Source organism: Orbicella franksi, chromosome 11 (genome assembly GCF_964199315.1).
Source record: "Orbicella franksi chromosome 11, jaOrbFran1.1, whole genome shotgun sequence".
NCBI lineage: Eukaryota > Metazoa > Cnidaria > Anthozoa > Scleractinia > Merulinidae > Orbicella > Orbicella franksi.
This window is the reverse complement of record NC_138155.1, coordinates 28,814,297-28,828,226: the sequence shown is the minus strand read 5'-3', so window position 1 is coordinate 28,828,226 and position 13,930 is coordinate 28,814,297. Positions and strand designations below refer to the sequence as shown.

The 13,930-nt window shown below is 36.9% G+C and overlaps 1 protein-coding gene across 3 annotated transcripts in view; it reads left to right on the top strand.

Annotated features, from left to right (window-relative positions):
• The window catches only part of LOC145502520 (receptor-type tyrosine-protein phosphatase epsilon-like), a 47,373-nt gene that overhangs the window by 28,268 nt on the left and 5,175 nt on the right, over positions 1-13,930 (top strand). For 2 of the 3 annotated variants that reach the window (XM_081481829.1, XM_081481831.1), the window contains exons 8-16: positions 2,137-2,230; positions 3,246-3,322; positions 3,989-4,025; positions 5,681-5,778; positions 6,294-6,446; positions 9,881-9,922; positions 11,341-11,510; positions 13,193-13,328; positions 13,471-13,617. In XM_081481829.1, coding sequence (XP_081337955.1) covers positions 2,137-2,230; positions 3,246-3,322; positions 3,989-4,025; positions 5,681-5,778; positions 6,294-6,446; positions 9,881-9,922; positions 11,341-11,510; positions 13,193-13,328; positions 13,471-13,617 — 954 coding nt within the window. The remainder of the gene's footprint in view (positions 1-2,136; positions 2,231-3,245; positions 3,323-3,988; positions 4,026-5,680; positions 5,779-6,293; positions 6,447-9,880; positions 9,923-11,340; positions 11,511-13,192; positions 13,329-13,470; positions 13,618-13,930) is intronic. The other variant, XM_081481830.1, reaches the window with a different exon arrangement.

Here is a 13,930-nt window from a genome sequence, read left to right as displayed (position 1 = left end):
ATTCTGCTCATGTGTAATTGTAACCATGATCTCTGGTGAAAAATGGCAGATTACTCCCCTAAGCTGTCAGAGAGAGATTTAAATAAGAAAACGAATGTGGTGATTGAATGATAAAACAATTGAACTTGGTTATCACAAAATATCATTATTTTTCAGTGTCTTGCAGATCAACCTAACCCAATAATTGTTAATTACTTACCACCACTGTCATGATATGCTTGCTAACACAGCAAAGTTTGGTAGTGGTTTAACTAGGTTTTGTGTCATTACAGTGAACCCCCCCCCCCCCCCCCACCTTATGGCCACCCAATTAATATGGACACCTTGTTGTTACAGCCACTTTGTTCTGGCCTGAACAGAAGTTCAGTCAGTCAGTCATTTTCACCCAGGCAGTGAGGCCTGGGTTTAAATTTCGGCTTTCTTTTTTTCCGCGTTCAGTCACAAATAGCCGTTTGGTCTCTAAAGGGCATGCGCCACCTGTGCATGCGTACAGCACATGGAATTTACAGAGGTTGTCGTCGAGAAAAGTTAGCACGGATTCTATGATTTCTAGGGCGATGAAATCACATACAAATGAACACACCGTTCAAGGTAGACCAACACTAAAGGACGTTAAGCGTTTTCGGAACGGGTCACTGCAAGCCTTACGAGAGATCAATTTACGAGCGAACATTTTGAGTAAATCATGAATCATGTTATACCAAAGGAGTCATCAACCGGGGCTATCAACTCATCAACTTGATAAAAAGCATCTTCAGAAGCATCTTCGTATTTTTAGACATGATCGTGAACCAAGCAGAATCCCAGCATGAGCTCAAGAACGTCTGAGCAACGAGCAGAAAGGTTAGAGAATTTGTTTACGAATTCATCTGTTCGAGTACACCTAAGTAAAATGCTCTGAGAAACTTCATTAAGTATAATAAAGATAAAATCTCAAACTAAACGATATTCTCTCGTTATTTGCTTGTAACAGAGTTATGTGTCTTAACAAGAGTGAAACTCGTGTAGCGAATTATTGTACATTTAAGCTGAAAGAAACTAATGTATGTCAGTGACCCTAGCAAAACAATTCTTGGCTTGCACTGTCACGCAATCCTGACACAATAAAAAATTATTCGAAAACCATTTAGTGGATAAAATCAAGAAATTGTGATGTTATAGGAGATTAATAAAGATGACACTCCTCGAATTTTTAGGTCTGTACATTTTCCCAAGCTCAGATATTCGTTGAAACATTTTGCACAAATTTACAGAGACCAGTATGGAACCACCATGTTGGTGTACCTCCGCGGTACGCCCACATTGCAGCCGGAAAATATTGTAAACATTTGGAACTTACTTTGGCTATCTAGGCGACTGATTATCTGTACTGAACAAACAAGCATTTACAGAAGCACTTTTCCTAATACTGTAACTTCTAAATGGGCTAAAAATCACGAGATAAGTATGTGATTTTGACAACCGCGTTTGTAGGTCTAGGTGACGCATCGCCATAACAATGAAATTCAAAATGTCTCGCTTGCTTGAGAAACGCAAGTAACAACTACAAAGGCTAAGGAAAATAGACTGAAACATTTATAGGTTGATACAAAGACCTTGACTCATTTCACACCCTAAAGACTTGCAAACAAGTAATAAGCTATTAATCGATTCCAAGAAATGCAATCAGAAGCAGAATAGCTTAAGCACATCAATTCAATTGAATTTCGTACAACTTTAAATGCAGAACATTTAGCTCAATTGCAATATAGCTATTGCTTCTCAGTATAATGACTGCCTGGGTACACGCAGCAAAGCGTCTTGTCTTATTTGAAGAACCCCTTCAATACAGCCACCCCATTAATATGGCCAGATCTTCCTGGCCCATTGGTGACCAGATTAACAGGATTCCACAGTAGTAGTAAACCCTGCTTTCTTTTGTCCTTTTACATGAATAGCGTTCTTAAAAGTCAGCTTCACAGGGCAAGTCTTAAACATGTGGGATATAAAACTGCAGTATGACCAGAATGAACTTGAACGCTATTTGCATCATTTTAACAAGTATTTTGCATATCACAAATGAATATATGGCGGTGTTGTTTTTTTTGGTAGTAATTCAACTTTTTTATTAGTTCTTGTTTGTTTTAATTGATATAGGAATTAAGGAGTGTGCACATTAGAAGCAAGGTGTGGACTCACAGTGAAAAACCAGAGAACCAGTCAAAAAATAGATATGGAAATGTAGTAGCTTGTACGTGCTTTTGTTTAAATGCATGCTTCTTATTTCATTATTAATTTTGTAACTAAAGTTACTTTAACAAGTACATACATGTAAGTAGATATATACATGGGGTGAGGGATGGTGCAGTGGTGAGCGTGGTCGCCTCCCAGCAATGTATCCCACGTTCAATTCCGGCCAGGTGCCATCTGTGGGTTGAGTTTGTTGTTGGTTCTCCCTTACCCCAAGGGTTTTCTCTGGGTTCTCCAGTTTTCCTCCCTCCACAAAAACCAACATCTCCAAATTCCAATTTGACCAGGATAGAGGACCAGCATAAAGCCAGCTAAGCCTCCACTCTAAATATTGTTATATTTTACATGCATAAAGTGTGTGCTTGCAGTAACAGTTACTCAGAGTTACTACGAATCTAAACTAGCCAAGTAACTAATAAATTATAAGGTGGCAGCATGGCCGAGTGGTTACACTGGTCTTGAAATCCAGAGGTCGCTGGTCCAGGTTCAGCTCTGACCACTTTATAGCTGGAGTTGTTTCTTGGAAGACCCTTGTTCAACTCCTCGGTCATGCTTGTAGATAGCCAACTGGTATGCCTCCTGCCAATTGGGATTTTTAATCCTATCATGTTTAGTTGAGATACTTGTTTCTCTCAGTTTAAGTGGCATGGCTATGAATTAGCTAGGTGTAGCTAAGCACAATGACCACCATAAACAACATTTGAACATTTGTCTTTGACGGTTTGCATTATTAACACATAAGTTGGCTGTCAATAAAACTGGCATGAGAAAACAAAATGAAAAGTATGCTAGAACAAAAGTAAAAGAAAACAACATATGATTCTCCAAGATTTTCCTCAAGCTTTGCTTTACAAGCAAAGACTCAACGGTTGGGAGTTCAACCATGGAAACTGACCTTGTACAATTTGTATGTGTTGTGTTCTCTAGCAAGACACATTGACCTCTTTACCTTTCCTTGTTAAGGACCTGTGATGAACTAGAATCCCATAGATCATTATTTTTTTCCATTTCTTCAGATGACCATTCAAGGGTGATTCTTTCTCCGACAGAGAATGAACCGGACTCACATTACATTAATGCAAACTATGTTGATGTAAGTATTGTCTTGTTGTTCATCAAGTGTGTTGTGTTGCTCCAGAAAAAACCCATACCCTCGTCATAGAAAGTCTTGTTTTTGTTTGAACCCCTACCCCCACCCCTTTGGGAATTCCAATTCAGAGTCATACTTCCCTTTAATGATGTTGTCTTCAAGATCCCCCACCCCACCCCTATGGATATTTTCTCAAACCACATACTGTAGAAAGCTCTTAGAACTGTTTAAAAACAGTACGATTGGCACTACAAAATATATTTCGCTTAAACACTAGCCTCATCAGTTGTACGCCATGTTGGATTCTGTAAATCCATTCATATAAGGAGCCGCAAAAAGTAATTACTGAACACATATACAGTCATAGAATATCCTTCACACTCTGCCATGTGAGACCACCACATGAGGAATATTGTTTGAACGCACAAGATTTCGGTTGCAGTAGTGTGCTTGTGAACCTGGTCTCAGAAATTAATTTTTAACGTTGTGGTTTGTGGCACAAAAAAATATCTGCAGTTGAACTGTAATAAAATGGTGAGAAATAGTAGTACTTCTCCTTGTGACAGAAACCATTATTCAGGACTTTTATACATGTATGCACATTATGCCTTGTTTCCCTGTAGCCAACAAGTAAACAGTTACTTTGACTAATCTTTAATTTGGTTTCAGAGCTTCAAGAAAGTAAATGCTTATATTGCCACTCAAGGTAAATTCAACAGTCCTTCCTCTGCCCTCTCCTAAACAGCAGGGTGTAAATAAAGTTGTTTTGATAACCCCGGGCTGGTGTATTCTCTCCTTAGCTTGCTTGAAGGGCAAGTATAGTACTTTTTTTAGACACTTTTTTGAAGAAATTCAAATTACAGAAGTACTGTAAGAGATGAAATTAATTTCATTAAATGAATTCAGTTTGAAACTAAATTAACCATGGTAGTACAGTGAAACCTGTACTCAGCAGACCCCATATTAAACAAACACCATCTATTAAGTGGACACCAGCTTGAGTCCCTAAATTTTCCTCACACATTAATATTTTACTGTAAAATAAACCTGGATTTGGCAGACACCTCTGTTAAGTGAACTCAGACACCAATAATAAGTTATTTTATTGCACAAAACCTGCAATAAGCGGACACTTCAAGGGCTTTTTATTTCTAAAAGTTTAGCTGAGACTCTTTTAACATTGTTCAGCGATGTCATTTTAAGGCGGCTTACCACAGTTTTTTGGAGACTAGTAGCGCACGCTATGATTGCTTGCCAGATGTCAGTATTAATTGCGCGTACACAAATGACGCAAGCAACCCTGAGAAGAAACGGAAAACTACTTCAGCGCTTCAAAGGCGTTAAATCACTTCAGTATATGTAGCAATAGTTTCAAACTCCGTTCAAACATGTGTCTAAGACTAGGGCTAAAAAAATATGACCAAAAAACTTGATAAACAACTGGTAAAAGAGCTCTAAATTACTCTTGCTTTCTCACATGTGCTACATGGCATCACATGAGAGTGTGCTTAAATAAAGGGCATGCGCAATTCATTCTTGTCCAAGGTTGTAAAAGCCAGTCTTTGATTGAAGATTGCTCGAAAACCTACCGTACAACCCATGATGAAATTTTCACAGTTGATTTGTAGGGGTGAACCATGTTTAGAGCCAAATTTTTGAAAAAAGCTGTAAGATTTTGAGCTATTTTTGATATCACATTTTCTTAGTTTGCGAAAAATCTGTCTTACAGATTATGAATGTTAAATCAGACCCAATTTCTTATTCCTAAAATTTTGAGGTGGGGTCAAACAGGTAGATTTTGAAAAAAACATGATTTCACCTACTAGTGCCCAGTCTCTCCTTAGGTACCTGGTCATTCATTTTGGCCATTTGTTGACGTTTAATTGTTCAAGTTTGACATAGTATGGAAAAAGACTTGAGTAAACAGCAGATAGAGAAAGGAAAAATATCTTGGAACATTTTTCAAAAGAGTTAGAAGTTGGGCTGTTATAATCCATCAAAACTGTAGTAAGCCACCTTAAATCTAAGTAAATTATTCCAGATTGATGCATTGACTTACTGTCATTGTGTTATGAGCAGCCTTTGATCTTACACCGTGTTAACTATCATTGCAGAGTATATTAGAACCCGTTTAGAGCAGACAACCTATATTAAGTGGACAACCTGCATTAAGCAGACACTAGTAAATGTGCCAAGGGTGTCTGCTTAATACAGGTTTCACTGTAATATTTTTCTTTTAGTCCAGGGAATGGGGCTTGTGAGAATTTTGATAACGACCTTTGGGCTAGCACATTATATACTTTTAGTAATAGGCTGAAACTGTAAACTAAAGAACAGTTTTTTGTGGTTTGTCTTTTGAAGGACCCCTGGCTAACACTATAAATGATTTTTGGAGGATGGTGTGGGAACAAAACTGTAGGGTCATTGTTATGATCACTAAGATCTTTGAAAGAGGAAGGGTAAGTCATTCTCTTCACAGACATTTGTTTTTGGAGCAGTTTTTGTTTGAGTGTCAAAAGTCATTTGCATTTGCCTTGGTTTTACCTTACTAGTCGTATGTTTTGGAAGAAAAACCAAAATCAATTGCGAATTGTTGGCACACAGTTTCCAATGTTTCACAGTATAGGGTACTTCATATATTTACCTGGTATTGTGATAGGTACACAGTATTGTATGTATTGTGTATGATTGGCTAGAGTGATTACTTTGGTTTGGTTTCAAAAAAGTCAATTAAAACAGATGTGAAGTACATGTAAAAAGTTCAAAGCATTTGTAAGTCACCACCAGTTTTGCCCTGGAATAGTCCTCTTCTGACTCGGTGGTATTTCTTTTTTTATATGAAATTGTGGTAATAGTTATAATTATGACTTTTTATTAGATTGTGAAAGGGCCTATGGGACAGAAAAAACACATATGTAGAAAAATAAATTATGATTCTATAAAATTGTGAATTAGTTCTTTATATTCCTGTCAGCATAAATGTGCAATGTACTGGCCATCTAAACAAGCCAAGAATGAAGTTCATGGTCCTCTAGTGGTAACATACTTAGATGAGGAGGCCTTTGCACATTACACTGTTCGTAGATTTGAGGTGAAACCAGTTGACCACTGCAGTCATTACAGTCAGGTATCTGTAGTTTATGTTTTCTGTGTTGATATCAGTACTTAGCAATTTGTCATCATGTTCATTTGCTGTTTTTTTATATAAAATTAACCTGTGCTGTTTAATCTGAAAACAGTTGCTATTTTCGTAGGAATGTATACCATACCACTGTTGTTTGAAAGTTGATTTTAAAACTTTAATCTGGGATTGAAAATTATCCAAAGATTTACATCAATCACTTTTAGTTCAAAGTTAGTTAGTAAGTTATTGTTTGATGCAATGTCAACTATCAAAAAGTTGGACGCAAAATGAGAGAAGTAGTTCCTTATTTATGATAAACCGACTGTGAAGTTGTCTTGGATTGGGTAATTCCTGCTTTAAGTGAGTGAGCCCAGATCTGTCAATGTAGAACCCTAGTTAATGCTATCAGGCCTTTAAAGTGGCTTGATCAGATTGAAACATTTCAAGGCCACTAATTTTCAATGTCAACACAGGGAAATGTTGCGCTGATTTTCACTCATGTTGTTTGTTGTCTTCATTATAATTTTTGTTTTTCTGGCATCACTATGCTATTGTAATTTTCTGTATATCATGACTCCATAAAATGCGTGACTGCTTTCTGAAAATTTTGCAGAAGCACGCTAAAATATCCTGAGCTAGCATTACAGTAAGAATAAAATATATGTGACACTTTCACTCATCTTGCGGTAAAGTGGCCAAGCCAAGGGAAAGCGATGGGCACAAGCGGAAAATCGCTATGCTGGATTCCTTGTTTATCTTTAGCATAGCAATTGGCCACATTAATGCGGCCATAAGTTAAGTGTGACAAATGTTTAATGGTAATGCTAGCACTAGCTTGGCAAATTTTAGCATGCTTTGCAAAAATTGGCAAAAAGCAATCGGGCGTTTTATGCATTCATGATATACAGAAATTTACAATAGTGTAGAGATTCAAGACAAAAGAAAATTATAATGAAGACAGCAAACAACATTAGTGATCATCAGTGCAACATTTTCCTGAGTTGACGCTGAAAATTAGTGGCCTTAAATTGTTTCAATTAATTTGTTTTTGTTGTGTTTTGACACCTTGAAACTTCAACTGCAGTTTTCTCACTTTAAAAATTTTGCCATCATTTAGGCAACTATGTCAGCTCTTAGATTACGACGTCGTAATTCCAAAATGAACCCTTGATGATAAGTTATTCAGTCTCACGTAAAATGGGGTATGACATAACATTGCTATGGTAACTCAAATGTTGGTAAAACTCGCCTCATTTGAAACTTTCATCCTTCTCTAATACACCACTGACGTTCGATTTTCTGTTGGGTTGGTAATGGTGGCGCTGTAGTTGCTCAAAGTTGAAAAGTATTGTTACTCAAAAATGTGATGAAGCCACCATAAGCCCCCATCAGGAGTGATCATCACTTGTAAGTAACAGTCTCTTACAGCAAGCACACTGCATGAGAGATATTAAATGTTTGCAGTCAAATTATGTAGTGAGAAACTGACTGCAGGCCACCCCTGTAAATATGGATACCACAGTTCCATAAAGTGTATGAGTTAGGTGTTTGTATTGAGTATATATGATTCAGTTTTGATGAAAGTATATCTTATTTAAATATTTAGGGACACTGTGTGTAGTTAAGGTGTCTGTGTTAAGTGGGTGTCAGTAAAACAGGTTTCTTACACTAACAATCTACCTTGACAAAATCGGTGTTTTGAAAATACTTCTTTCAGAACATACATGTGCGATAAAAGGATTTTGTCACAGGCTTGCATTTCGTAGGCCATTTAAGAGGCTGTCTCTATAAAAATAGTTTTATTTGATTAAAAATTCTAATTGAAGTTTTCTAGGATTGATTGAAGTTCGTTCCACTCGCCACAAGTTACATGCCAGCCGAAACTGGAAAAATAGCACATATTGCCCATGCTCTAAAAAAAATAATATTTGCTCAAAAGTCCCAATTCTTTTTTTCAACTATAGATGTATTATAGGAGTTTGTTTAGCCATGTTGCAATTATAATTCAATGTTGTTCCTTCAACAGTTAAAAGAAGATTTTCTACCTGTTAAATCGAGTTTTGAACCAAATGTGAAAATAGCTTTACTTTGAAGGCACATTTTAAATAATAAAATTTGTCTGCCCACTAGGTTTTCAAAACTAATGACCGCTTAAAGTTCAGGAAATTTTGAAAACATTCCAGCAAGTAACTAACACACTCGCCTTCGTTAAGCTCTCCAGGGAGCCAAGGAAGGATTGATAAATGCCACGGCCATTTTGTGTTTACAACAGGTGTTTAGTTCCCAGTCTTCCCATGAGTATCACATCATTGATTCCCGTTATACTCACGGGAAGATTGGGAACTAAAACACCTGTTGTAAACACAAAATGGCCGTGGCATTTATCAATCCTTCCTTGGTTCCCCGGATCACCATTTACTGTTCATACATGTATGTGTGCCGAGAGTTGTCCAAGAGTGCTTCTACAAACCTTTCAAACGGACTCTACATGATTAAACCGGCATAGAGGAAAACAATAGTCGGTAATACAAAGAACATTGAAGTAGGTGACCATCACGCTTGACACAGATGAGGAACGTATAAATGTACTTTATATACAAACCTACCGCTGAAAGGAAGAGCTGGCAGTTTTAATGCTACCTACAGGTTTCAAGGATCGCTACAAAGGACCAAAACTTTAAGCTTGAAGCCAGGTATGAGATTTATATGAATTTATCAGAGCACTTTGTGAAGGCAAGTGTGTTAGCTACTCGTTGGAATATTTTCAAAATTTCCTGAACTTTAAGTGATCATTAGTTTTAAAAACCTAGTGGGCAGACAAATTTTATTATTGTTTTAAATTAAGGGACATTTATACTTTCTATTCTTGTAGTTCAGCAGTTTCAAACAGGTGCCACATTTTAAAAATGTGCTTTCATAGTAGAGCTATTTTCGCGTTTGGTTCAAAACTTGATTTAACGGGTAGAAAATCTTCTTTTAATCTTTGAAGGAACAACATTGAATTATAATTACGACATGGCTAAACAAACTCCTATGATATATCTATAGTTGAAAAAAAGAATTGGGACTTTTGAACGAATGTTAATTTTTTTAGAGTGCCGGCAATATGTGCTATTTTTCCAGTTTTGTCAGGCATGCAACTTGTGTCAAGCGGACCGAACTTCAATCAGTCCTAGAAAACTTCAATTAGAATTTTTAATCAAATAAAACTCATTTTAGTGATTGACTAGGTAAGGGCTTCGAAATCCTAGCTTATGAGAAAAATTGAATTTTTGAAGTAAAATCAGTGGTTGGTTTTTACAGAGACAGCCTCTTAAAACATTGAACTTCTATAAATGCAAATAAACAATGATTTTTAAAAGGACATAACTCTGTATAATGCGTTAAACATAATGTTAATTAACTGTGTCTGCTGTTGTTTGTTTCTGCATGTAAAGTATAAATATTCATCTAGGATGGTTTCCTTTGGAATAAACTGGGTAAGGCTCTTTGCAACAGATCTGTAGCATTTTTGCTATTTCATGGTAACAAATCATAACTGAATAAATCAAGGGTGTTGAGAATGAACCTACTAACAAGTGAACAGCAGGATTTTGAACACATATAGAAAACAATCAAATGAAAAACAAACATGCACATGAAGCTTGTTAGCAAGATTAACAGTTGACTCAGAACTGTAGATGATAAAGCCTGAGATACATGTACTGGTTCTCATTACCTTCCAGATGCTTAACAGAATTGATCTGTTGTGTTGCAACTTCCAAAATGAAGTGTCGAAATTCCATAATTTGACATTTTTAGTCAGATGTTCTTAAAAATTACACTTGGGAGTTACCACCGATGTAAAAATTCACGGAAAAAAGGGATTGATAAACACTTACGTACCACCGGCTGGTTATGTTCAACATTCTTAGTTAATTTTTTGCAAAATAATATAATGATCCTAACATTTTACATGTAGCATCAATTGTTGTTAATCAATAACATATTAACCACTCTTTGACAGACACCTTGAAATTATTGACAGTAGCTTTGGGCCTTAGCTCATAGATTTTCATAGATTTTCTCATTGTTTAGTTCACTTAGAACTGACCTGTCTTTACTAAAGACACTTTCTTTGATCCTTACAGTGTCTGTATTAATGGGTTTGACTGTAGCTTCTTTATAAAAGTGTTAAAATCAATTTCTGTGACATATTTCAGTGAATAATTTATTGCAATCAGCCAATTTTAAGAAATAGAAAAGGTTTTCCGTGTTTCAATCAAGGTATAGAATCATGAGTGGAAGTGTGGGAGAACGAGAATGATGTGGGAACATGATTCACAGGAGAGTGTTTCCACAGCTTGTCCGAGTTCTTCGAAGTTTCCACAAGTGTTTCAGTCTATAACTTCATAGAAACACCAAGAAAATGTTTTCTATTTTTTTAAAAGAAAACACTGGAAAAAAAGAAAGGAAAATCCCTTGTTTATTTTGATTATCAAATGTTAATTTTCTTTTTTTTTTTGTTTGCATTATATACATAATTATGTCATCGGTTCTTGTTAGTTCTGTTGCTATCGTGTTGCTTTCACAGCAGGCTTTCTTACGGGATGCTTTCTGAATAACTATAATATATGAATTTATAATATTTAAGGCCACCTGACAAAATCTGGTGCAAATTTAATGAAAACCTCAGATGTTACTAGTAGATTTCTGACAAATTAGCAATCTAAGTGCACTACAGAAACAGTACATTTGTGACCATTTTTATTGTTTTAAGTCATTCAGACACTGTTGGTCAATCATTTGCAAACTTTTTGAGTAGTTGGAGTATAGTTGCACTGTAAAATACAATGGACTATTTTGTTATACTGGTACATAATAAATTACGTACTAATTTGTAAATGTTTGTGTCCAGGATGCAACAGAAGATGAAGTGAAACCTATGGAAGTGTTACAGTACCATTTCACTGGCTGGCCAGACCATGGTGCTCCAGATGTTGGTTGTGAATATCCTGCATTGGACTTCATTCTGAAGTCAGCAGCTGCCAATCAAGATGGGACTGGTCCCGTTATTGTTCACTGCAGGTGAGTATCAGCCAAAAAATGCATTTTTAGAGGTTATTGCTCGGCCAACTTATCTATTTCTCCCTTTTGGCTGGCTTTTGCAAGCATGTTAGTCATCTGTCGGTGAGGTATTGGTGTGTATCATTGTGAATCCTATTGTTCTCCAGTTTCCTCCTCAAATGGTGGCTATTTTGTCTAATATGTTGTCAGCTAGTGCGAAAAACATAACAAAGAATTTAATTGGTTTAGCAGCCTTTTATTGCAACATTGTGAGTCGCCTATTTTCAAATAACTAATTTAACCAATCTTGTGTACTACAGGCCCTCGTGGTCAAGTGTCAACCGATCGCAGCAATCGATATTCGAGCGACATCTCAGCAGAGCCCCGGCAGATGCATATCGGCCATCGCTTTGTCGGTTGATAGTCTGTCTACAGAATCTAATTTTCTTAGACACGCCTTCGAGCGTTGATTGATATTAGCGGTGATCACACATTCAATATGTTGGCCAACGCTTGAATCAGTCACTTCCTTTTGGCTGGCTTTTGGGGCATGTTGGTCGTTTGTCGGTGATATGTTGGTGTGTATCGTATTGTGAATCATATTCTTATCCAGTTTTCCTCCTCAAATGGCGGCTATTTTGTCTAATATGCCATCAACTAGTGTGAAAAGCATAACAAGGAGTTCTTCCTTTGAAGGTCTCTGGGTTTCATAACCAGTCCCCTCTACAAACTATGGCTAGTGTGAGATAAAACCCAACGAGATCGGGCGAACTATTTTTTGTAGAGTTTACCGCACATTTATTAGAGAGAAACCTCAAGGTTCTATTTTTGATAGGGCTTATTTTTGCACAGTATATAGATGAGGTAAATTTGTGAATTAGGATAGTCAGTGATTCAGGACGATTGAAAAGATTGAGGATGATGGAGAGAAACGTTTGAGGAGTTTAAAAACCTATGAACGTGAGGCTGAAAACGGAGAAAAGTCAGCTAAGCGTCGGTATAGTATTGGCTGAGCGTCCCGTGTGGTGCCACTATATTTTCATGAGTGTCTACAGTCTACAGTCCAGCTGTCACACTAAGGAGCATGTCGGAGACGGTCGGCACTTGACTGGCTTTTGACTGCCTCGGTCGAGTGTTGACCAAGTATCGCTCAATATGGGGACCAACTGTCGAACAAGTGTCAACCATGCAAGATGTCGATCAAGTGTGAATCGCTGCTGGATTTGGTGGACAGTTGACTGCGGTGCCCTTGGTACACTTAATCCGTTAGAACTTGTGCCATGTCTGACCGACCATCTCAATACAGTAAGACGGTTTCAATTTTGAGATTGATAAAAGAGATAAATCTATCTGGCCAAAACAAAAATGTATTGGAGCAAAACAGGGCAATGCGTTTCCTTTGGATAAGGCTTAGGTAAAACAAATCAAATCAGAGTAAAGCTTGATGTTTCTGTTATATTCGATGGTCCTTGCACGCAACGCATGAAATTTTGTTTGAGCTAGGTTACTACTTTCTAGGGATCTTAACTTTCAGAACTTCGGTGTATTGTACGTGTAAAATAACAGGAGTATACTGCATAAGCAATACCTTGTTTGGCGCGGACATTATTTGTTCTGAGAAGCAAGCAGTTTTCCCAGAGAACATTGAGGAAACCTGCGAGCTTGACTCAATATGAACTCACGAGGTTTTATTTTCGTTTCAGTGCCGGTGTTGGTCGAAGTGGGGCATACATTGTTATTCACAGCATGGTGAAACGAATGCATGAGACTGGTGATATAAATATTTTTGATTTTGTCGCTCAGATACGTCAACAAAGGAATCATCTTGTACAGGAAGAGGTTAGTGCATGATGGTACAAAAAGTTATCTCCGACATCACTGGCGAGATGATGGCCATGACTGTTGTTCTCTTTACTGCATTGGCTGCTTATTGTTTGTAGGAACTAAACGGTAAATGTTCTTTTATCCTTGTTTGTTTTAGTGTCAGTACATTTTTGTCCATGATGCTTTACAACACTACATTGACAGTGACTTGAGGCTGTCAATCCCAATAGATGAACTTAAAGGCTCTGTACAGAAGCTGAGAAAAAACCTTTCAAATAAAAGCAAACTTGAAGTCGAATTTGAGGTGAGTTTTGTTTGGTACATTTAAGTTATCTCTAATGATAGTTATCACTAAACTTGCCCCTGCTTTCTTTTATTTCTCGTGATTGAAAACAACTGCACATTATTGTATGAACTAAAACTTTTATTTCTTGTTTTTTTTTGTTAACTACATCACCCATAACGTTCCTATAACTTAAGCATCTTATCGTGGATATTATCCAAACAATCAACTACGTAAACTTAACCAACACTTTCTATTTAACTCATTCTATTCCAGACAATTTTAAAGAACAAATTTGACACATGATATTCTTTACAGAATATCTCACTAAGCA